The sequence below is a fragment of the Microchirus variegatus genome (genome assembly GCF_963457635.1).
Source record: "Microchirus variegatus genome assembly, chromosome: 6".
NCBI lineage: Eukaryota > Metazoa > Chordata > Actinopteri > Pleuronectiformes > Soleidae > Microchirus > Microchirus variegatus.
Window position 1 is genome coordinate 1,648,018 of NC_139807.1, and position 23,364 is coordinate 1,671,381.

At 40.4% G+C, this 23,364-nt stretch overlaps 2 protein-coding genes across 9 annotated transcripts in view; one reads left to right on the forward strand and one right to left on the reverse strand.

Annotated features, from left to right (window-relative positions):
- Positions 1-6,175, forward strand: part of dlg3 (discs, large homolog 3) — a gene marked incomplete at its 5' end in the record, with an annotated part of 80,406 nt that extends 74,231 nt beyond the window's left edge. For all 8 annotated transcript variants that reach the window (XM_083891686.1, XM_083891685.1, XM_083891683.1 and 5 more), the window contains 7 exons: positions 2,321-2,362; positions 2,533-2,583; positions 2,674-2,775; positions 2,871-3,043; positions 3,767-3,876; positions 4,724-4,815; positions 5,903-6,175. In XM_083891686.1, the coding sequence (XP_083747812.1) occupies positions 2,321-2,362; positions 2,533-2,583; positions 2,674-2,775; positions 2,871-3,043; positions 3,767-3,876; positions 4,724-4,815; positions 5,903-6,009 (677 nt within the window). In that variant the 3' untranslated portion in view covers positions 6,010-6,175. The remainder of the gene's footprint in view (positions 1-2,320; positions 2,363-2,532; positions 2,584-2,673; positions 2,776-2,870; positions 3,044-3,766; positions 3,877-4,723; positions 4,816-5,902) is intronic.
- A 3,610-nt stretch (positions 6,176-9,785) lies between these two features.
- tex11 (testis expressed 11) lies at positions 9,786-23,180 on the reverse strand (the record flags this gene model as incomplete). The annotated part of the gene is made up of 29 exons (XM_083891382.1): positions 9,786-9,857; positions 9,949-10,116; positions 10,682-10,802; positions 10,891-10,999; positions 11,096-11,275; positions 12,331-12,406; positions 12,680-12,784; positions 13,843-13,922; positions 14,013-14,090; positions 14,177-14,217; positions 14,300-14,353; positions 15,654-15,739; positions 16,009-16,133; positions 16,210-16,312; positions 16,390-16,527; positions 17,057-17,142; positions 17,227-17,378; positions 17,460-17,538; positions 18,232-18,313; positions 18,399-18,494; positions 18,875-18,932; positions 19,405-19,490; positions 19,577-19,657; positions 19,898-20,017; positions 20,096-20,176; positions 20,261-20,340; positions 20,446-20,530; positions 21,026-21,138; positions 23,141-23,180. The coding sequence occupies 29 exons, from the start codon at positions 23,178-23,180 to the stop codon at positions 9,786-9,788; spliced, it is 2,775 nt and encodes a 924-aa protein (XP_083747508.1).
- Positions 23,181-23,364: the final 184 nt, after the last annotated feature.

The window sequence follows — 23,364 nt, forward strand, 5'->3', positions numbered from 1 at the left end:
GCATTAACACAGTTATGCTGTACTAGTACACTACCGGTCAAAAGTTTGGGGTCACTTGGAAATATCCTTATTTTCTTTTAAGGAAAAACACTTTTTTTCAATGAATACAACATTAAATGAATCAGAAATACAGTAATTCTAGCTGCAAACATCTGGTTTTTAACAGAATATGTACATAGGTGTATAGAGGCCCATTTCCAGTGTTTGCTAATCACATTAGAAGGCTATTGGATGATTAGAAAACCTTTGAAAACCCTTGTGCAATGATGTTAGCAGAGCTTTAAGCAGTTTTGCTGGTTCTTGTCAATGTCTTGACTATATGTTCAATTCATTTTGCAACTCTTGATGAATAAACGTGTGATTTTTAATGGAAAACACAACAAAAATCGTATAGGTGACTCCAAACCTTTGAACGGTAGTGTAGTTTGAGTTATGTCAGTCAGTCACTGACCCACAACAACAACAACAACGAGAATCTCATTAACTGGACTGAAGCTTCCACATTTTAACAGGTCAAAATCCCGTTTTAATGGGATTGAAAGGCTGTGGATTAGCGAGTAACGAGCACAGCAGCATGTGTCGGTGGGCCTGTGCAGCATCAGCAGCGTCACTCCTCCTCCTCCTCCTCATCCTCCTCCTCCTATCTGCCCTGACTCTCACTAACCTCTTCTTCTTCTTCCTGTCTGCTCTCTTTTCTTTCTCTTTGGTTTCTGCCTCTCACCTGTTGGCGACACCTAGGACTTCCCAGGGTTAAGCGATGACTTTTATGGATCAAAGAGTTTGAGTAAGTGTGTGTGTGGTTGTAACCGTGTCGAGCAGCTGTCCATTAAGCTCAGACAGAGAGAGAGAGAGAGAAAATGCTTTGTCACTGCAGACCCAGATGGGAACGCACAACAACAACAACACACAGACACACACACACACACACACGACACATGCCTACTCGGTTTCACAGCACATATAAAATATGCACTCCCTCAGGAGGGATGAGCGAGAATTACACTTGGACTCACGGGGTCTTTATTATAAATGTTGAGCACACTTTTGTCACATAAGGTCATAAGAAGCAGAGTGATGCTTGTGCCTGCTTGGAAACCCTCCTGTGAGCAGTGTAATGCCTGTGTATGTTATCTTTTTCTTCTTCTCCCCTGATATCGCACTCACACCACTGGCACGGATCTCGCCGTAGTAAACATTAAGCCAGGGAATTGTGGGTCATTTGGGAGGCCGTCACAGGAAGCACTTGATTTCCTATTGCTTTCCACTAAAACCACTTCCCTGATTTTACTTTTTTGTGTGTGTGTGAGAGCATGGCTGCCAACAACAGTCAAGACTTCTGCTTTCTTTATTCCCTTTTTAATGACCTTGAATAGACGTTAGTAACAGTAGTAGTAATAATTTTCACCCTTAAGAAGAGAATTAAGACCAAATGCATGATTTATTTGCACGAAAAAAATGCTTTTTGATCCTGTATCAAGTCAATACAAGCTCTTGGTGTTGTGACTGTTTTTCAAAGTTCTACGTCTGAATGGCACGTCTAACAATCAGAATGCATGGTGTTGATGACGTGACATCATAAGAACATAAAATGTAGAACAAAACATAAATGAGAACAGATAGATAGAAAAGTAGCTAGCTAGATATAAGATAGCGACATAGCTAGTAGATAGATGGATAGACAGACAGGCAGACTGATAGATAGATAGATAGATAGATAGATAGATAGATAGATAGATAGATAGATAGATAGATAGATAGATAGATAGATAGATAGATAGATAGATAGATAGATAGGTAAGTAGCTAGCTAGTCGGATAGGTCAGTAGTTGGATAGATCGCAAAGTAGCCAGCTAGATATAAGATAGCAACATAGCTAGTGGATGGATCGATAGATACAGACGGATACATTGATAGATGGGTAAGTAGCTAGCTCGATAGGTACCTAGCTAGCTAATCGGATAGCTGGGTTGTTAGACAGATAGTCAGATAGGTGGGTAGCTAGCTAGGTAGTTAGTTGGATGGATGAGTAGGTAGCTTGCTAGGTAGATAGATAGATGGATAGATGTGTTTTCTTGATGCTAGATAGATAGATAGATAGATAGATAGATAGATAGATAGATAGATAGATAGATAGCTTCTGCTGTGTCGTCTTAACCCTGGCGCTTTTTTAATACAGTAAAATAAACGAGCACCAGCTCATCGTCGTGTTTTTAATTTTTTTAAATTCCTGTGTTGATGTGCAAAGGCCTTTACTTTGAATTATACTGTGGCTCGTTATCAGATGATTTTTGCAACTCACTCTCGTGTTGTTTTTTTCCAGAATGCCTGACGTCCAACACAAGTGACAGTGAAAGCAGTTCAAGTGAGTCACACCTTCGTTTGCCTTTACACTGCCCACATGCAGCAGATGAGTAATATAAAAGATGGACGTGTGAAATGACATCTTTAACTTATTGTTTCTCATGTTCTTATCATCTATGATAATTATATATTTCTGTAGAAGAGATGTAACTGATGCTGTTGTGATTACAGAGGGGCAGGAGGACACGATTCTATCCTATGAGCCAGTCATTCGACAGGAAAGTAAGTCACTCCCACTCTCAACGGTTTGATCAAAAACTATGGACGTGTTTTGACGTCATTATTCACCTGCTGTCTCTGTGTCCGACACAGTCCACTACACAAGGCCTGTGATCATTCTGGGCCCAATGAAGGACAGAATAAACGACGACCTCATCTCAGAGTTTCCTCACAAGTTTGGCTCCTGTGTACCACGTAAGTTTGCACAAACACAAACACAAACCGCAGCAGCTCAACACAAAGTGCTAAAAACACCGCCGCTAAAACCATGCTCCCTCTGACCTCTGCAGATACGACTCGTCCGAGGCGAGAGAACGAGATGGACGGCCAGGACTACCACTTTGTGGCCTCGAGAGAGCAGATGGAGAAAGACATTCAGGATAATAAATTCATCGAGGCCGGCCAGTTTAACGAGAACCTTTACGGGACGAGCGTCCTGTCTGTCAGAACTGTGGCTGAGAGGGTACGCATGCACTGACACTCTTTGTTTCTAGGTTGTGGGTCCAATTCCCAGCTAGTGTACATGCCAGTGTTAACCCCACATGTGCTCCTGGTCACTGTCCTGGCAGTTTGTGTGGTCATACGGGCGAAAGAAGCCAGATAAAAAGCCCATTTAGCACAGTCATGTTTCAGCGTGTTGAGGTAAACAGATCTGCACGATGCTCTTTTTGGGAATAGATGTGTCGCCTATTTTTTTTACACCAAGTCACGTTTGTCTCGCAGCAAAAACTGTAGAGTGAAAATCATCATTCTTTGCAGTTTCAGCTTCTATATTTGATTTGTTGCTCGTCACAAACACAGTGAGTCTTCTCAAGTGTTTCAAAGTAAAAGCACGCCACAGAGATCACATTTAATTGTCAAATAAGTGCAGCATCGCTCACACAGCAGAGTTGTGGCTAACCCACCTTTTCTTATCCTGTGTCACCTTCATGTGGAGGCTAAAGTGAGATAATGATGTTGATATAATTCTTGAAGGGGTTTCCTATTCCGTAGAGCTCGATTTTAACCACGACACCATTACCTTGTAACTCATTTGAAAGGGGTAAAGGAAAGAGGAGGAGGGGGTAAATATGAGGACTGGGCCTGGGCCTTGGTGTGGGTGTAACTGGGAAAAAAAACAACTTTGCATAACTTTCAATTTCCTAACAAAGCCTAATGTGCCTTACACCCCCCCCCCCCATCACAGGGGAAACACTGCATCCTGGACGTGTCTGGGAACGCCATAAAACGACTGCAGCAAGCACAACTTTATCCCATCGCCATCTTTATCAAACCAAAATCCATTGAAGCCCTAATGTAAGTCTGAGCTCACACACACACACATTCTTGTACTTGCTGCATACTGAGGACCAGCATTTCCACTTTATAAATCAACACAATTACAAATATCTACTTAATGAATGACATCTACAAAGAACTACTGGTTGCAGTACCATAACATGTCAGCAGGTGGAGCCCCAGAGCAAAAAGGACTGGAAAACTTTTTACATTTTTTTATAATTTTTGGTCCAAAATTTGACAAAAACGTCATACTATATTATATCGTACAAAATTTGGGGAAAAAAAATGTTCCCAAAATTTTTGGTCCAAAATTTGACAAAAACATCACACTATACTATGTCGTCCAATATTTGAAAAAAAAAATTGACCCAAAGTTTGACGGAAACGTCATACTATACTATATCGTCCAAAATTTGAAGAAAAAAAATATAACCAAAATTTGAAGAAAAAATTTTTACCCAAAATTTGAAGAAAAAATTTTTACCCAAAATTTGAAGAAAAAAAATTTACCCAAAATCTTTGGTCCAAGATTTGACAAAAAAGTCATACTATACTATATTGTCCAAAATGTGATTTTTTTTTTTTTTTTTTTGAAAAATTGAGTATAGCATGTTATAGCAACCTAAGGAAGTGATTTGAAGTGAGGACTGGCCAAAATGTCCTTACTCCGTAAAAATGACCTCATTTTGTTGGGTAAAAACCCTCACTGGTCCTCAGTATGCCGCAAGTACAAGAACACACACACACACACACACACACACACACACACACACTGTGCTGTGGTTTTAGAGGAGATGCCAGTGAAAGTCAGTGTGTTCTGTGTTCTTAATTAAAATGAACTGCTTCTGTGTTTGTTTCCCAGGGAGATGAATAAGAGGCAGACGTATGAACAGGCCAATAAAGTCTTTGACAAGGCGGTGAAGCTGGAGCAGGACTTTGGAGAGTTTTTCACAGGTTTGGAGCATTTGTAGCTCTGGTTGCTAAAGTTGTTGCTAAAGTTGATCATCTGTTGTCAACAAGAGTTGTATTTTGTTGTGACTGATTTCAATGAATTCGTCATCAATTTTGAGTTTTTAAGTTCAACGACAAATCATTTCTGTACATGTTTTTAACTTATATTACAGTTTTATCCTGTAGTTTAAAGGGCCACGTCACCCAAAAATATACAGGGTTTCTTATTCTTATTAATAAACACATTTCCAGAGATAAATGTGTTATTTTACATTTCCCATCCCCAACAACAACAAATAATAACAAAATTTACAGAAAGCTGACGTCAAAGTCACTTCCTTCAAAGAAAATAAAAGCCCTACTCTATTAAATTGGCTTTAAACTGCCCACAACAGCCCTTTTATAAATGATGTAGTTTAATTAAACAGGAAACCTGACTATTTTGGATTGCACCAAGTCACCAGTGGTCCAACACTCTGAGATTTAAGATTTGAAATGATAAAAGCTGCCAAATTTTCCTCATTTTGAAAATCTTGGACTTGTTTGAAAGTTAATTAGAAAACAAACCCATTGAGATTCACCACCCTCTCATTTTCAAAACATTTAAACTAGTGCTGGGCACGTTAACAGCATCAATGTTAACGCACAACAATGAATGACGCGTTTCCATGACAACTGAAACGGAAAAAGTGCCATGGAGTCCAGGCACTGTTTACCAGTTAGCTGCGTTAGTGCTGTTAGCGCGCCTACAGTCTCACTGGAGCTGTCTGTTTCTTAAAGGAAAAGAGCAGCGCTACAAATAACCAGCGTACCTGTGTTAACTGCGTACATGTGCCTCTGTTTTTAAAGTTTAAAGTTACTTTCGAGACTCATTTTAACAATCGGGGAGTCACGTTAAACATGAAACGGAGGAGTTGGCGGCGTTAGCGTGTCTAGCACTAATTTAAACAAACAGAAGCAAAAATGAAATTAACAAAAATATTGTATATATAAATTGAAACGATTCAATGAATTGGTGACGGAATCATTTTGTGTGGACTTGTGTGAACGAGTGCGACCTTTGACCCCCCTGGTGTCCCTGTGTCTGCAGCTATCGTACAGGGTGACTCACTAGAGGAGATCTACAACAAAATCAAGCTAATCATCGAGGAGCAGTCCGGTCCCTACATCTGGATCCCGTCCTCAGAGAAGCTCTGAGCTCCCTGCCGTTCCTCGCTCTGCTCTGCTCTGCGTTCGCTGCAGACATTTTTTCTTCCCTCCTGCCTCCCAGAGACCCCACCCAAGCCCAAATAGGCCCCTCCCCCGCTCTCTCCCCACCTCCCACCCACCCCCCCCAAACTCCAACTTCCTTTTTGCAGATATGTTTCATATCAAGTTTTAGTGTCATCATTATGTTACTCTCTAAAATGAAAAAGAAGTCTTATCACCATTACTGTGACTGTGCACACACACACATACACACACATACACACACACACACCCCTGCATGAGTTTCTCAACAAAACCCATTCAAGACTGGAAAATGCCATTCCAAAGGAAAATTGTGTCAAAAGTGTCAAAAAAAAAAAAACGGGGGGGAAAAAAAGGAAATGAATCCTTTTTTTTGTGTGTGAACTGAGACTGGACTGAAGATCAGAATGTTTCACAGCAAAATCAAACGGAGAGCAGGAGTTTGCAGGGGAACAGAGACTCAATCAGACCGAGCTGGAACACTTTGTAAATGTTCATCAAAATCACATTTAAAAAACAAACAAAAAAAAAAATGCGCAAGACGAGAAGCTGAAGACCAGTTGCGTTATTTTTTTTTTCTCTCTCTCTTCCTAAAAAGACTGGATCTAAATGAGCCCTGCTGATGGTACTGTTCAAGAAGTCATCTCTCCTTTATTATGACTGAGGAAACGAAGCGAGGAGGAGGAGGAGGAGCCTAAAAAACTGGTGATGTATTCATCACAAAGCAGCTCTGCTGTGCTGCAGCTGATCTAAAGACACCTCTGGAGGCAGACGATGAGGAAACGTGTCGTGAATCTCTACATTTATATTATGATGAAATCACAAAGATGAAAAAGAGAAAAATCGTACTGAGATTTTACTACATATTAAAGAAAAAAATAATAATACACATTTTACACTTCACTAGAATTGTCAATTTGGAGGGCTGTTAGATTTTCTTTTTATTTGTGGGATTTCTTTTCTTTTCGTTTTCTTTCTTTCTTTCGTTTTTTTCTTTGTCGGCTTGTGGTTTTTAGCTGCTCTGTGTAAAAGGACGGGGGTAGAGACGTGTAACTGGGCTCTCTGCAAAACACCAAACTGCCTTACATCAAATACAAATTCTGTTTTGTGACGTACCTGTTGTCTGTGAGGCGAGGAAACCAGAGGAAAACACTCTCCTGCTCCTCTTTCCGGCCCCCACTTTACTTTCTGTGTCCTCCAAACTGCCAGGGACGCCTGACTCCAGTGCAATAGATGAAACTAAGTCTCACCTGTGGGCGCCTTTTTATCTCTCTCTCCATTTTTGTTTTCCTGTGTCAATCAAATAAGAAATTTGGCCATTTGATGACAGTTTGGACAGACGGAGCCTTCCTCGCTCATGTTGAGCAGCAGATCACCCGATTACACTCTCTGCCTTCCAAGAGGATTCTCTTCTGATTGAACGGTCAACGTGGTACTGTCCCTATCTGCCGCCGCGACGGTGGCCTTAAAACGGGTAGAACAAGACAATAATTGTATTGGATGTCCTAACAATTAAAGAGTCGATATAACCTGTTTTTTTTTGGATTGTTCCCGTATATAAAATAACACTTAAAGTTGGGTTTGATGAAAGCGTTCGAGTTCTTACTGCATGTGTTGAGCTCTGAAAAAGTGAGTCCAGCTCAGGAATCTAAACGTACACTACCGTTAAAAAAACTTTGGGGTCACGGATACAATTTTTTTGTGTGTTTTCCGTTAAAAGTCACACTTTAATTCATCAAAAGAGTTGCAAAACGAATAGAAAATATAGTCGAGACACTGACGAGATAGAAATAATCGTCAAAGAACCAGCAAAACTGTTTTCAGCTGTGCTAACATAATTGCACAAGGGTTTTCTAATCATCCAATAGTCTTCTAACACCATTAGCAAACACAATGTACCATTAGAACAGTGTAAATGTGCCTCTATACACCTATGTACATATTCCATTAAAAAACAGACGTTTGCAGCTAGAATAGTCGTTTACCACATTAACAATGTATAGAGTGATTATTTAATGTTATATTCATTGGAAAAAAAGTGCTTTTCCTTCAAAAAAAATATGGACTTTTCTAAGTGAGCCCAAACTTTTGATTGAACGGTAGTGTACACAAACCATTTCTGCTTCGTCTGAGAATGACACAGAAAGTTCTTACTCAAAGTAACTGTCACCTTTTTTTTTTGTTTCCCTCCTCCTCCTCCTCCTCCTCCATCATCTTTCCCTCAGTTGAACAGTATAAACGGGTTATTTTATGCATTTCTGTCACAGCGCGGCAACTATTTAAGATTCACCAGGACTGAAATGCTCCGTCCAGCCCCCGCCGTGCAGAGTTTGGGTCCGTGTAAATGTGCGTATGAAGGATGATTTTGACCCAACCAGAAGTGGTTTCCTCCGGGGGTCACCTAACCTAACCTAACCCAACCCTCCATCTCCCCCCTTCCCACCCCACAGAGCACCTGTACCTGCAGGCATTTTCTGAACAGGTGTGCCCCCCTACCCCCCCCCCCCCCCCCACCCCCTCTGCCAGGCACCCACTGCTAAACCAGCTGTCATTAACCTGTGTCAAAAAAAAACAGAGTTCAGGGAATAACCGAAGGGAACAGAGCCATTTATATAAACTGCTTGCAGACTGTTTCAAAAAAAGGGTGTGGTAGCTGTACAATGTAAATACACCCCCCCCCCCCCCCCCTCGACCTTCCTCCTCCCCCCTCACCTGTGCTTCATGCATGTGTGAATCAAACTGGGACGAAACATGTTTTATAGACCACAAATGTCAGGTAAGTAAAAGTTTGAGCTAGTTTTTCTTTTTTTTTCCATACAAACACAAACTCACGTGTTGATTGTTCTATTATTTCACTTCAAATGCCTACTGGAACACTTCACTAGTCAGTCGCGGGGGTGATGATGGGGCCTGTCTACATGTGATTTCTTGTGGAACGTGTCTGGTTGTATAGATTTTAAAGAATATATTGTAAAATAAATGAATAAATAAATGACTAAAAAGGCAGAATCCGACACAAATATCACAGAAAAACAAAAAACCCGGGAGCATCGATCAATGACGTCATCATTAGAAGTTTAGGTGTTTACGTTGAAATCCAAAGCTGACTGTTATAACGATGTGTATGTGGTATATTTCATACCTCAGTCAGCCATTGTCAAAGCCCAAAGAAACTTGATTTCATTTTACTCTTGACTTCTTTCCGCTGAGGTGGAGGTGGTGGTGTTCTAAAGGAGATGAACCTGAATGCCTCTGTGTGTGAATAAGTGACGAGGGTCTTTGTTCTGCTGAGAGAAATGATGACATATATGCTTTTATTTTGATTCTTTCTTTTTGTTCGGGGGGGGGGGGCGGGGTTCTTGTTTGTACTTTTTTGGGTGATGTTTATGTTCTAGCACATCTGTGCAGTAAGTGCTTGCAAACATTGAACCCTTTGATTGTACAGTAGTTTCCTCCCTGTCACTGCAGGTGGTTCAGCCTATAATCAGGACACGCGTCCCTGTCCTAGTCATGAGGGAACAGTCCTGCCATTTTTTTGTTTCTGGGGGTTTTAATTTTTGGGGACTTGACAAGAGTTTATTTGTTTGAAAATAAAATATGTGACTCAGTTATGATTTTTGGATTGTTATTCTAACAGATTCGAAACCTTTATTGAACCAGAAATGTGCGACTAGAACAGCCCGCGCTTACATGTGATGAACGTTTTTTTTTTTTTTTTACCAAACAGAGTAGAACTGACTCCGTTATTCCTCTACGACGACGCTCGTCTTTGCTTTATCCAGCCTGTCCAGGATCTCGCTGTACAGACCAGACATCTGTGTGATCACAAGACAAACAAAAAAAAAGGAAGCAATGACGACCATGAGTCATCGGTCATTCCCGTTTCCTCCACCAGGGGGTCTGTACCTGTATCTCGTAGCTCTCCTTCATGGATCCAAGGTGGCAGACGAACCTCATGGCGAGGCCACACCACTTCTCCGCCTGTGGATACTGAGCCAGGCTGTACAGCAGTATCCCCGTGTTCCACGCTCGCGTCAGCAACCACAGCGTCTCCGACTCTGGGAAGTCGTCCGACTTCTGAAACAAGAGCAACAGGAAGACGCTCAGAAATCAACGTCCAAATGGAAGCCACCTGGGTGACTCCAAGCTGAGCCAACTGTGTGTGTGTGTGTGTGTGTGAAGGAAAGAAAATCAGCGTTTTTCAGCGGCTAAACGCGGCTAACTTTCCTGTTTCCACTGCGTCTTAAGCTACGCTAACTCTTCATGTGAGTGTCTTTAATCTGGAGCCTTAATGACTCTGTGTGAAAGAGGAAAGATGCACACTGTGGCGGCTGAATCATTTCATGCCTCTTTCAGAGCTGCAGTGTGATGATTTCTGCAGCACATTAACATTCAAATTGGCAGGAAGAGGCTGGTGAATGGAAGCATCTGCTAATTGAAGTGCAGCTGAAAGCCCATTGATAAAAAAAAAAAAAAGAAAAATGAGAGAGAGAGAGAGACTTCTGGAACAGCAGGCAGGCATGGAGTGGAAGAGAGGTGGTTAATTATACAGCAAGCAGCCGGCTCTGCTGGATGGAACAGGAGGGAGCCAGGGGATCTGTGTGTGTGTGTGTGTGTGTGTGATTGGTTAGTGACTCACCGTGGCGGCCATGATGGACAGGGCCTCCTCGTAGTAGCCCCACACCTCGTCGAGCACGTGGGCCTCCACCTCTGACACGCCGCTCGGCAGCGACAGCTTGATCAGGCTGTGAACGCACTTGCTGCAGAGAAAAAAAAAAACACACACAGTCGCACAGTCAGAGAGTCACACTTTCGTCTTTGGTGGAGGAGAGTGACGGGGGTTCGTGCCTGCAGCGCTCCAGGTCGGCCTGTGGTTGTTTCTTGTGCAGAGAGAGCGCCACCCTCAACGCCTTCTTACACAGCACGGGGAAGTGTGCTGGAGGCTCCATGGCTAAGGCTGAAAGTAAAAAAAAACAAAGTATGCGTTATGCAAATTACGTCTGTTTATTTTTTATTATATATAAGTATATAAGTGTTTTGTTTTTCTTCTTACCAGCGATGATCTCCAGCACTTTGGTCTCAACATTCTGGAGCTCCAGGACGGACTCCAGCACCGTCTCAACCTTTGGGTCGTTGAGTTTAGCGCGAGCGTCAAACTCGTAGAGCAGCAGCAGAGTGTCTGTGGGGTCGTTGGGGAAGCTTCCTGTCAGGAAGTAAGTATTGAAAAATACATCTTTAAAGGTACAGTAGGCAGGATTAGTCAGCAACAATTTCCTAATTAACCTTTCAGGAACAACTAAAGCTGCTTTTCCACTACATGGTCCCAGCTCGCCACGCCATTGTAACTGAATCATTAGAATCAGTTCATTAAAAAGATTTGTTCAGTAGTTCCTGCATAGATGCTAATACACCAGACTCCTCTGTTAAATACTGAGATTTAAGACATTTTCCTTGGCTAAATGTTGGAGATTCACACACATTTTCATGACTTTTAATATTTTTAACTCATCTACAGTTTGCCATTAATAATTTCTTTGTTATGTGGAGAAAAAAAACAAAGAAAATATTCACATTTAAGAAGCTAAAACAATCAGAAATCTTGTTTTAATCATGAAAAAAGCTTCAAACCGATTCATCGATTATCAAAATAGTTGACGATTCATTTAGTCATCGATTCATCGTTTCAGCTCTACTCACGACTGTTCTAGTGACGACACTCTCTGACCAATCACAGGGCAGATGAGATAGAGAGCGGACACTCCCATTGGCTGTTCTACTACACCTACTTTAAAGTAATATTCAAAAGTTTGGGGTCACTTAGAAATGTCCTTATTTTTGAAGGAAAAGCATGTTTTTTTCAATGAATATAACATTAAATGAATCATAAATACACTCTATACATTGTTAATGTGGTAAACGACTATTCTAGCTGCAAACGTCTGGTTTTTAATGGAATATGTACATAGGTGTATAGAGGCTCATTTCCACTGTTCTAATGGTACATTGTGTTTGCTAATGGATGATTAGAAAACGCTTGAAAACCCTTGTGCAATGATGTTATGCACTTTTGCTGGTTCTTTGACGAAAGCAAAACCATTATTTCTTATCTTGTCAATGTCTTGACTATATTTTCTATTCATTTTCCAACTCTTTTGATGATTTAAAGTGTGACTTTTAATGGAAAACACAACAAATATTCTCTAGGTGACCCCAAACTTTTGAACGGCAGTGTATAACATCATTAAAACTGCACAATCTGTATTTATATTCAAAGCTTTGTTAAGTTACCTGACGCTTTCAGTGTTTTCCAAACCTCCCAACAGATCTGAATGTACTCCAGCGCCTGAGTGAGCTCCTCCTCAGTCTGTCAACCAAACAAGAGAGAGAGACACACGATTGACAAACTAACATCCAGGATACATCACTGCCATCTAGTGTTGGCTTCCTCGTCAAAGGAAACAGAAAACACCTACGCCAGCACCAGTGATATGGTTAGTCACCTCTCTCCACTCGTCTTGGTAAATTTCCATTCATGTGAAGAGGGAGGGTGTTAAATGTAGGAGAGTGGGTGACACACACACACACACACACACACACACACACACACACACACACACACACACACACACACACACACCTGCTCTGATTGAGGAGACTTCCTGCAGAGCTCCAGTGAGGCGGCGGCGGCCATGAGCAGACACGTCTTCTGGCCCATGAGCAGCGCTCGATCTTGAGGGCACAACTGGGAGAACTAGAGGACGGACGACAGGTCAACTCTGTTTATACTGTGGAGGGTTCTACCACCTTAAAGGTCCAGTGTGTCGTATGATATTTGAACACCTTTCTATAGATTATTCTCCAGAATAATCCATGTTTCTACAGAAGCGAGAGTGTGTTTATATTTGCAGCAGAAGCAAAATAACACTCCTTTTTGGTGTGTGACGGCCACCGTACTTCTACATACTGGACCTTTAATTGTTACAAACTCCATCACAGTTTCTATTTAGTTAAAGCTCCCATAGAGTGATCCTATGACACATATATGTGAGTTATGGAGGTCTACTTACATACATTAACTTGTTTTTATGGCCAAAAACCTCCTAGTTGCTGTAAACGAGCCAATAGAAATCTCTCCTCACTGAAGCTCTCATCAGCCGCGCTGTTTCAGACCGAAGTCTCACCTCCAGAGAGGTACGTAAAGAGAGCTCTCCAGGTACCTGGAAGTTAGCTCGTCAGCTCTCAGAAGCGCAGCGCCCCCTTCTGGAACGGTGGATGCACTGCTACTCATTATCAAAAAATAGTTTTAACAGTTCAAAAATAGCGTCAGAAGACACTGTCGCAAGTGAGACACCTCCACAACCGACGTTCTTCTTCTTCTGCGGTTCAATGTACGCAACCGGATGTGCCCGGACTAGTGCCTGGAGCAGGAGGATCTGCTGTTCAGGAGACGGGATCCTTACGTTACCATTCCAGGCTTTTTCAGAGCGTTTGCAGAGCCCGAGAATACAATAAAACCCAGCATTCTCAGCAGTGGCTGAACTGTTTGTTTTCAAACTTTAGGGCTTCATAAACGAGGTAATGGCGCAGATACACACCAAAAAACAGCGTTCACTGGAACATCCGGTCAATGGGAGCTTTAATCAACAACAGGTGAGATCACAAAGGGAAGAAGCAGTGTGGGTCAGAGCGAGTCTCTCAGTTCTTTACCTTTCCTTTCTAAAGGAATGAGGTTAAATTGCCTGCTCAGGTTGTTATTGATCCAAAACTCACGTACTGTAGATATAACCAATGAGAGGATACTTTACTCGCCTGGTAAGAGAGCACAAAGAAATCCCTGGTTCTGTCAGGGCAACTCTCGCATTGCAGAGCAGAGTTCCAGGCTGTAACACACACACAGAAACAAAATGAGAAGTGGTCCAACATTAAAACCGATAACCTCTCATGTCACACTGAAGGTTAGCTCTCAGTACCGATCTTCCTGAACCAGTTAGCGTCGTCTGTGCGTTGCTCGACGCTCGTCTGAGGCTGGTGTGAGAAAGTCCGCAGAGCTGCAGGGATTTAAAAAAACAAAACAAAGCAGACACTGAATATAAGCAGTTTAACTGTAATATTAGAGTAACAGTGATGTACTCACCCTGTTTTAAATATGACAGCAGGGAATCCAGGCCCACAGTCCTACACAGAGTCAGAACAGTGAGTGTAAATGAATTTCTACACTGATTCTTTCTAACTGCAGCTTATCATCATCATCACTCACCGCGTCTCATCGCTGGACTTCTCTAACGTGAAGAGCACGAGCCGAACCAAACACCTACGAAAAGATAAATGGGAGAAACTGGAGACGACCTCCTTTTTTTTCTTTCTTTTCACCTACTAACTTTATTACACAGAGACACACTTTCAGTGGAGCGGGGTGGGAATAATATAGGTCAGTGGATCACAGAGGTGTCTCGAAATCCAGCACACTCACTTTACTATAGCCTCGCACAGCACATGGTCATGTGTTGTGGTTTACACATGTGAAATAACCAAAGCCCACGTTTAGAATAGCTTTAGGGTAAAAAGCCTTTTTAGAACCATGATAGTCAATGTTAAAATACAGTGGTGGAAATAGGGCGAGCAAAGTCAGCTACAGACTTTATTTATTCCCAATTTGCTCTCTCATCATCCTCCTCTTCATCACATCTATTTCACACACTGTTATAGAGAAATTTACTGTTATTTCTTTGTTATTTGTTTCATTTTCTATGCATTTTCACACATATACACTGCCGTATAAGCTTGGGGTCACCTATACAATTTTTTGTGTGTTTTTCGTTAAAAGTCACACTTTTATTCATCAAAAGAGTTGGAAAATGAATAGAAAATATAGTCAAAACATAGACAAGAATAGAAATAATAATTTTTAAGAACCAGCCAATCTGTTTTCAGCTGTGCTAACATCATTTCACAAGGGTTTTCAAGGGTTTTCTAATCATCCAATAGCCTTATAATGCGATTCATCCAGACGTTTGTAGATAAAATAGTTGTTTACCACATTAACAATGTATAGAGTGTATTTCTGATTGATTTAATGTTATATTCATTGAATATTCCTTCAGAAATAAGGACATTTCTAAGTGACCCCAAACTTTTGAATGGTAGTGTAAAGGACTAAGAAAACAACACTCAGAATAGAATATCTTCATTGTCATTGTAATGATATAAAACAAAGTGAGGCACAAGGTGTAAATGATTGTATTAAGGGTCTGAATTATTATTTGTTGATGTGTTTTAGGCACTTCAACTTCAGTGCACCCAGAACACAGGAAACTGGACAAGCGAGAGACTCTCTGGATCTGCTCTGTGCATGAGATGAAGGTACGTGAACACAGATCATCAAGGTTATTTCCACCATAAACTTAAGTTCAATGAAAAATAAAAATGAAAAAAACAAAAAAACCTTTTTAAAAAGACACTCTAAATGTAAGGTGTGAGAGTGTGAGTGGACGCTTGTTTGCCTCTATGTGTCCCTGTGATGGACTGGTTGCACTGTGTCAGCGTGACCCTCGTGTAGAATAAAGCAGTAGAAAGATGAAGAATAAGAAGCTGTTATTGGTGCCGTCACAGACCTGAGAGCAGTCACAACCTGAGCTCCGTCTTTGGAGTGTTCACACAGACTCTCCAGTGCCTTCATGGCAGCTTCCTGCTGTTCGTTCTGTCTCGTGGGAACAAAGGCAGCGTATTCATGTCATATTCATCACAATCATATAGTTTATTAAAAATAGTGACTTCACTTCCCACATTTCTATTTATATAGATAAATATCACCCTCACAAATCCCAATATGTTTGCAGAGAGTAGTTTTTATGTGTAATTATCGACCTCCCACCCACAAACACTGCTAATTCTGTGGAGCATCTGTCAAAGATGAGGTCCTGCAGTTTGACATCATGACAATACATGAATACATAGATGATTCTTTACCTCCAAAGCCATCTGAGCAGCCAGACTGAGCAGATTGGACGCGGCATTTTCTGAAACCAGCAGTTTGTCCTCACGGGTCACAGGACACCTGGACAGTCGTCCTATTGCATGCACTGCCTCTGTAGCTACACGATGAACAGACGAGCTGCAAATCACGTGCATCACAAAGGAAACAATGCGTATTACAGCCAGATCCTGTACCTTTCTCCACATTGTTCTCCAACAGGGCGATCTTGTAAACACTGAACTGAGTGAAGATGTTGTCAGGGTCACAGCGCTCTGCCTCTTTAACCGCCTCTTTGGCCTGAGAAACACACGTTTTCATAAACACGTAATAATCACAACACCTGACGTCGTGCTGGGGCTACATTTTCGCGTCACCTTCTCCATTTGCTTGAGCTGTAGAAAACATGAAGCTCTGTTTCTCTGCAGTTTGGCCAAGTTGGGCTCCATCTCGCCTGCTTTGAAGAAACTTGAGGAGTAGTTGTACCACTGCAGAGCCTCTGAGTAGTTCTTGGTCTGGAGAGAAACATAAAAACAAGGTTTATACAATTATTTTGTGTTTTCCATTAAATATCACACTTTTATTCCTCAAAAGAGTTGCAAAATGAATAGAAAATATAGTCATGACATTGACCAGATAAAAAATAATCATCAAAAAAACAGCAAAACTGTTTTCAGCTGTGCTAACATCATTGCACAAGGGTTTTCAAATCATCCAATAGTCTTCTAATGTGATTAGCAAACACAATGTACCATTAGAACACTGGAAATGTGCCTCTATACACCTATGTACATATTCCATTAAAAACCAGACGTTTGCAGCTGGAATAGTCATTTACCACATTAACAATGTATAGAGTGTATTCCTGATTCATTTAGTGTAATATTTATTGAAAAAAAAAGTGGGTTTTTTTGTTTTTGTTTTTTTAAATAAGAACATTTCTAACTTTTGAACAGTACTGTATCTGAATGAACTCCTTTAATAACAGTTAGAGTGAAGAACAAACACCAGCTGACTGTGTAGACACTAAATCCTGTGCTGTACCTCAAAGTGCTTTGCTGCTTTATCCCACAGTATGACATGCAGACTTGTGAGGGCCTTTGGTGTCAGCTGTGTTCCTGTATAGTGGCCTGTTTAGTTATAAAACAAACAAACTTAACTTCATCACATCATTTTCATTCATTTTATGTGAATGAACTAAAAACCTAAAGTACCTGTGATACAGTCCTCTATCTTCTGTTTGCCCAGCAGCTCCTTGCCTCTCTGCAGCAGTAGTTCAATGTTCAGGACGAGAGCGTTGCCCAGGTCAGGGGACGTGTCGAAGCGCTGACACACCTGTTTCAAATGCTCAAACGCCAGCGCTTCTCTGTAGAGAAACCAAAGCCGATGTCACTCAGGGTTGAAGGAAACAAACAAACAGAGACAACAGAGAGGTGTTTTTGTTAACCTGTCTTCAGTCATGAGTAGTTTGACTGTGATCAGACACGCCTCGAGAGGAACCTCAAACTCCAGCATCTGTCCAAGTCCTGGAAACACATTTTTACTGTCGATCATGTGACTTTTCTTTTAAAATCTGCTGATGTAAACGCAGTGACAGACACAATAACACCTAGAAGGTAGAAGCACGGTCACCTGAGATGAGGTGTGAAAGCTGAGGGAGTGGTTACAACACCGTACATAGACTTAAAATAGTCCAGGAGCAAATAAACTTCACGTTAATTAGATAATTAGAGACGGGACGACATAGGATTTTATCAGTCATTGTGAAAAAATATAAACCCCGACAGTCATGATTTATAATGATTTTTAAATTAATGAATTCAAAATGTAATGTGATTTCAGTGTGATTTTGGGCCATTTAAAGTAGTTTTTTGGTCAATAATATCATTGATTGTCCTGTTTATAAAAAAAAAAACAGCAGGCTACACTTTGACAAAATACTTCCTGTGTATATTTTCTCTGATCAAACTCCACCCTGTTTGTTTGTATACATTTTGTTACATTTTCTTGTGTATTTTATAACAATATAAGAACGATGAATCCATTTTTCTGAAAGCTTATGGTTGCAAGCAAAATAAAGGTAGAATACAAACAGATTAATGATGCTTCTTTTGCCTAGGATAATCCTGACGTGACGTTTTCACCCTTAAATTTACTCCTCTAACCTACGTGACTTACGCTCTGAGTTAATAATCCGACATGGTCTGGTAACAACTGACCTCCTCTGACGTGATCGTCTGAGGCTCGGCATCTCAGGAGGATTCTGATCTTTAAGTACAGCCCGGCCACGCTTGCTAATTCCTGTCAAATTCACAGAGAAAAATCATCCGAAAATCAGCAACGACGTGTTAACAATGTTAAAAAAAATATATTTGCAGACTCTCACCTTGTTGGCTAAGTTGACAGCATTGAGAGCCTTCTCCTGAAACCTCTGACAGTCCCACTCAAAATAAACGGTGGAGAGGAGCCGCAGCACTTTTGCCTTTTAGTGAAGGAGAAAGAAAAACAGCTTTTGAAAGTCCTATGGTAGCTTTCACTTATCATTACAAATCACATTTTAATGTTGTCCATTAAAAACAGGGTGGTCCAAAATGGTCCTCATTCAATAAACCAAGAATGAGCCTTTAACACGAGCGTTCAAAAGTTTGGGGTCACTTTGAAATGTCCTTATTATATATAAAAATACACTTTTTTTTTTCAATGAATATAACATTAAATGGATCAGAAATACACTCTATACATTGTTAATATGGTTGCCCACAATGGACAAACCGAAAAAAGGCTTCTTTTTAGTTTGTAAAGGCTACACAGGTTCTCCAACACAGAGATATTTTACCCTATTGTTTGACGTCATCATCTTACCTGGAAATCTGGTCCAGGTGCATATTTCACATTCATTTTCCCAATATCGTAGCTTTGGCTGAAAAACAGAAATGAACCAAAAAACCTTTTCTGACTTTATTGTTTTTAAGTCATTTTTTTCTGCAATTCTGATTTAATATTTTCCCCAAATGGCCGCAGTCCAAAAACATACAAATTTGGAGACGAGGTCAATTAGACTCCTCTAAATTGACCATAGGTGTGAGAGTGTGAGTGACGACGTTCTTGAATGTCTTGTTTTGTCCACAAACCAAAAATTATTCAGTTTTAATGATTTCTTTGTTATGTGGAGCAACGAAACGAAGAAAATATTCACATTTAAGAAGCTAAAACAATCCGAAATCTTGTTTTAATCATGAAAAAAGCTTCAAACTGATTATCAAAATAGTTTCAGCTCTACACTTACGCCATGGCAACGTAAAGATATTAATTGTTTTCAACATATTTTTATAAAAAACCCAAAAGCAATGAATTGTGTCGTCTGCACAATGATGTTAAAACATCATATTCACCTCAACCAGAAGACAGAGTCCTCAAACTTCCTCATACTGTAAGTGTCTATTCCAAAGTTGAAGCACAGCAGAGAGAGGTACGCAGTCTGAAGAGAGAACATATGATCACAATTAACACATTTGTTTTCCCGTTAAGATGTATATGAAAAGTATAAGAGGACAGTGTTTGTACGTCTTTGGGCAGCCTCAGCAGCATGTCTTTGCAGCGTTGTATATGCACCACAGCATCGTGGTTATTCCCTTGACTTATGGCCTGTAAAAACGAAGAGACTTCAACTTCTTGTTCAGTGTCAGCAAACAACGGAATATTTCCCTATTAGCACAGACTAGGATTTTTCTTTTTTTCCCCCTCTCATTGTTTCTCAGCTCACATTTGAGCTGTCTCACACTTCACACTGCAAGTCTGTCAGAATAGCACTTCGTCAGATGCCAAATATCGCAAGAACAAATATTCACATCGGAGGTGTTGAACATCACATGCGCCACAGCTCACCGATTCCGCCTGGAACGAGAGGATCCGAAGCAGATCCTTCTCCACGTCCACTTTGGTGGAAGTGATGACAGCTGCTCCGTCACCTCTGGACGTCAGTTGGTTGTAGAGGGTCTCCAGGCTCTAGGGAAAGTAGGAATAATCTGTAAAGACACCATACTTTCACAGATTTAAGATCAGTTTTGTTTGTTTTGAATTCACCTTGACGGCGAGCCTTAAGAAGTGATCTGCCATCTGGGGTTTTTTGCAGTCCAGCCAGGTTCTTCCTGTTTTGCTGGCCATCTGTAAAGATTAGGCGCAGATAAAACAGACCCTGTCCTCCTGAAGAACTGAGCGCTCCCAGTGGGCAGTGATGGTGCTGCTTACCAGGATCTGCTTGCGGAGGATGCCATCTGTTGGATGGTCAGGCTCACAGCAGGACAGCAGACTGCATGCAACATGGCGCACTGTGAAGACACACAGCGAGAGCATTGGAGTGAGCTGTGGGAGATGACTGGAACTACCCCCGACATAATGTCCAGATTTCAGATTAGTGTTTATGGGAAACGTACCTTTGGCCTTCTGAATTTTACTGAGCGTGGAGCCCACGTTCTTAGTGACAGCCCAGTTCCACAGCTGGATGGCACACTCCTCAAACTGTGAGGAAATAAACAAATCTTAAAGTTCCAGTGTGTTAAATTTAGGCAGAAATTGAAGATAAAATAATTATACGTAATGTATTAACGTGCAATCCTCTGATGGTATGAATAGTCTCTGTATTAAACTCAGGAGCTGGGTCAGCTTGCCATTTTAGACCACCATGTTTTTACAGTAGCCCACAATGGACACTTTTTTCGTGTTCTGATGTTAACTAGAGGCTACACAGGTTCCATGACGCACTTGCTGGAGAAGGCTATGGTAAACCTTTATAGATATAGCCATTAAAAAAGGTCTGTAGCCCTTACAATACTGTTATTAAGCCATTGCTTAACAGAAGGGGGTGGGCTATATCGGTTGCAATTTAGTCTGCTACTGTAAGACTTCTACAAAATTAGCCAAATAATGTATTAAGTGCATAAAACATTTCTTTAACACACAATATTCTCAATATGTTTATAAAAATGAGTCTGGAAATATCAACTTTTTTTTTACCTGTGGATCTGGTACTTTAGGAGAATCCTCGAGACGACAGACTTCAGAGAAAAGTTTCTCTATCACCTCGTCATAGTCTGCTTGTTGTTTCTGCAGCAGGTTCTCTACGAGACCTGGACGTGGCAGGACATGCACAGAGCAACAGCAAATGACTCCATCTCAACAAGTGTTTGACACGCAATAGCTTAAGCACATTTTACCAGAGGGGGGTTTCAAAAACAATCGGCAAAGCAAGAATAGCAAAGTCCAGAGCAACAAAATGTTTGTGAAAATGTCCTTAAATGTTATTATCAAAGGCACAAAATATGGTTTTCCCTTAACAACTAGAGGTGAATCCAATAAAAATCTTTCTATGGCCAATTATCATTGGAATTAAGTGCAGTTGATGGCTGTGTTTCCCCCCCTTTTGATAAAATATAACAGTTTAATAATGACAAATGTCTTTACAAAAAACATGTGAAAACATACAAAAATTAGTATTAATCATCCAATTAATTAAAAAGTAATACAAATGGCAACTGATTATTATTATTTTTATTATTATTATTATTGTTATTAATAAAACTGTCCAGCAGCAAGAGTCACTATGGTGGTAGAACAATGGAAAACACTCTTACACACTTATTTATGGATTTATTCATCGTTATTAATCGATGTTATCGATGTTTAGTAATTAATTACTAAATTAAAAGTCAACTATTTTATAAACGATTTCTAATGGTACTAATTCTTCATAATATTGTGTGGTTCCTTTGCTCCATTTGACAAAGAAATCATTATAGCTGAATAATTTTGTTTTGTGGACATTTGAAAACGTAATTTCCAGGATTGAAAAAAACTGACAAACATTTTTGGAACGGTTACTAGATTAATCGATAAATAAATCGACATATTAATGATGAAGGGAACTCAATAGTCAAGTTCACATCTAATGTGTAAGTCTTTTTCAAATTTAAATTAACAATTAACCTTTTAAGTCCCATCATTTCATGGGTTCAGTAGTTTCAGCATTCTGTGCTAACTTTTCCACTGTGCTCGGTAAATCACTTTAGCTAACTAACCGTTAGCTAATGGGTTAGCTAACTAACGGTTAGCTAAAGGTTAGCTAGTATTATTAGCTCGTCTGAGAAATGTAAGGAAACTTTAGCAAAAGTTCAATTTGGCCCCAGAATCTTAAAAAAACCAAACTATTATACCAACGAATCAATTACAAAATTAAACGAAATGTTACTTACATTTCACAGTTGTATGAAACGGATCCATGTTGTCTTCGCATCTAAAAAAAGGCGAACACTTTTTACGGTAAAGCGCGTGAGCCCCACCTGGGACTTTTTTGTGTTGCATTCAATGACACCTGTTAAAATCAGACGTTCATATTTCAACTACAACGGAGGGTGTTTAATTTGGGGGATACATGCCATTCTATTATAAAAATCTAATCTTAATATCTTCTCAGCAGTCTACTCTATATTATTGTATAGGAATTAGCTCTCATGCCACTCATTCGAGTGTATATATTACAGTTTAAACTGTGCTGTGTGAATGCACTGACGGCAGTCGGAACTCTTTACCGTATAAAAATATAGAAGCACCGCCATTTTCTTTCTTTTGTTTTTTTTTAATTCAACCTCTTTTTAAACATGTAACCGCCAAGTTTGACTATGTGGAATTACCATTACAGATATATGTGGCGTCATTGTTGACTAGTCGTGATTTCATTGTAGTTTTAGACACATGTGACGTCATTCTTACCGGTCAAAACTAGTTTCAGATCTCTCCAATTCAGTTTTCACTCGCCAGAATGACGTCACGTGTGCCGTTCACGTGTATGGGGTTTGTCATTATAGCTATCTGAAGGCACTACTGTAGATTTTCCATACAGTAGAAGAGGAATAGAAAGAAATATCCTATTTCTATAGAGTTAAAATGGGCTAATGTACTATTATGCCATCCAAATATAAGCAGTTTGAATGTGCATTTGTAAATTTGCTTGAACATTATAATGTTATTACTATTTCGCCCACAAACATTTACTTCATATTTGTACATTTCTTTCCTTTAAATCTGGAAAGAACCTCTGCAGAGGAAATACTTTAATTCTCCTAGTTAATTTACCCCTGAAGACGCTGCTGTGGAAGCTCATGGAAGTGTTCATGCTGTGAGCGCAGAACCAGTTAGTTCCCCCCCGTAGCGTGTTTTCACCAGCGGATTCTAAAATAAAACACTTTAAATCCAGCCCTCTCTGCTTGCAACTTCCAGCAATTGTTCATCAGGAGACTTATCTGCTGCCCTCTTGTCCCGGGGGGAAGGTTTCCTTCTCACTGATGATTTGAATGTAA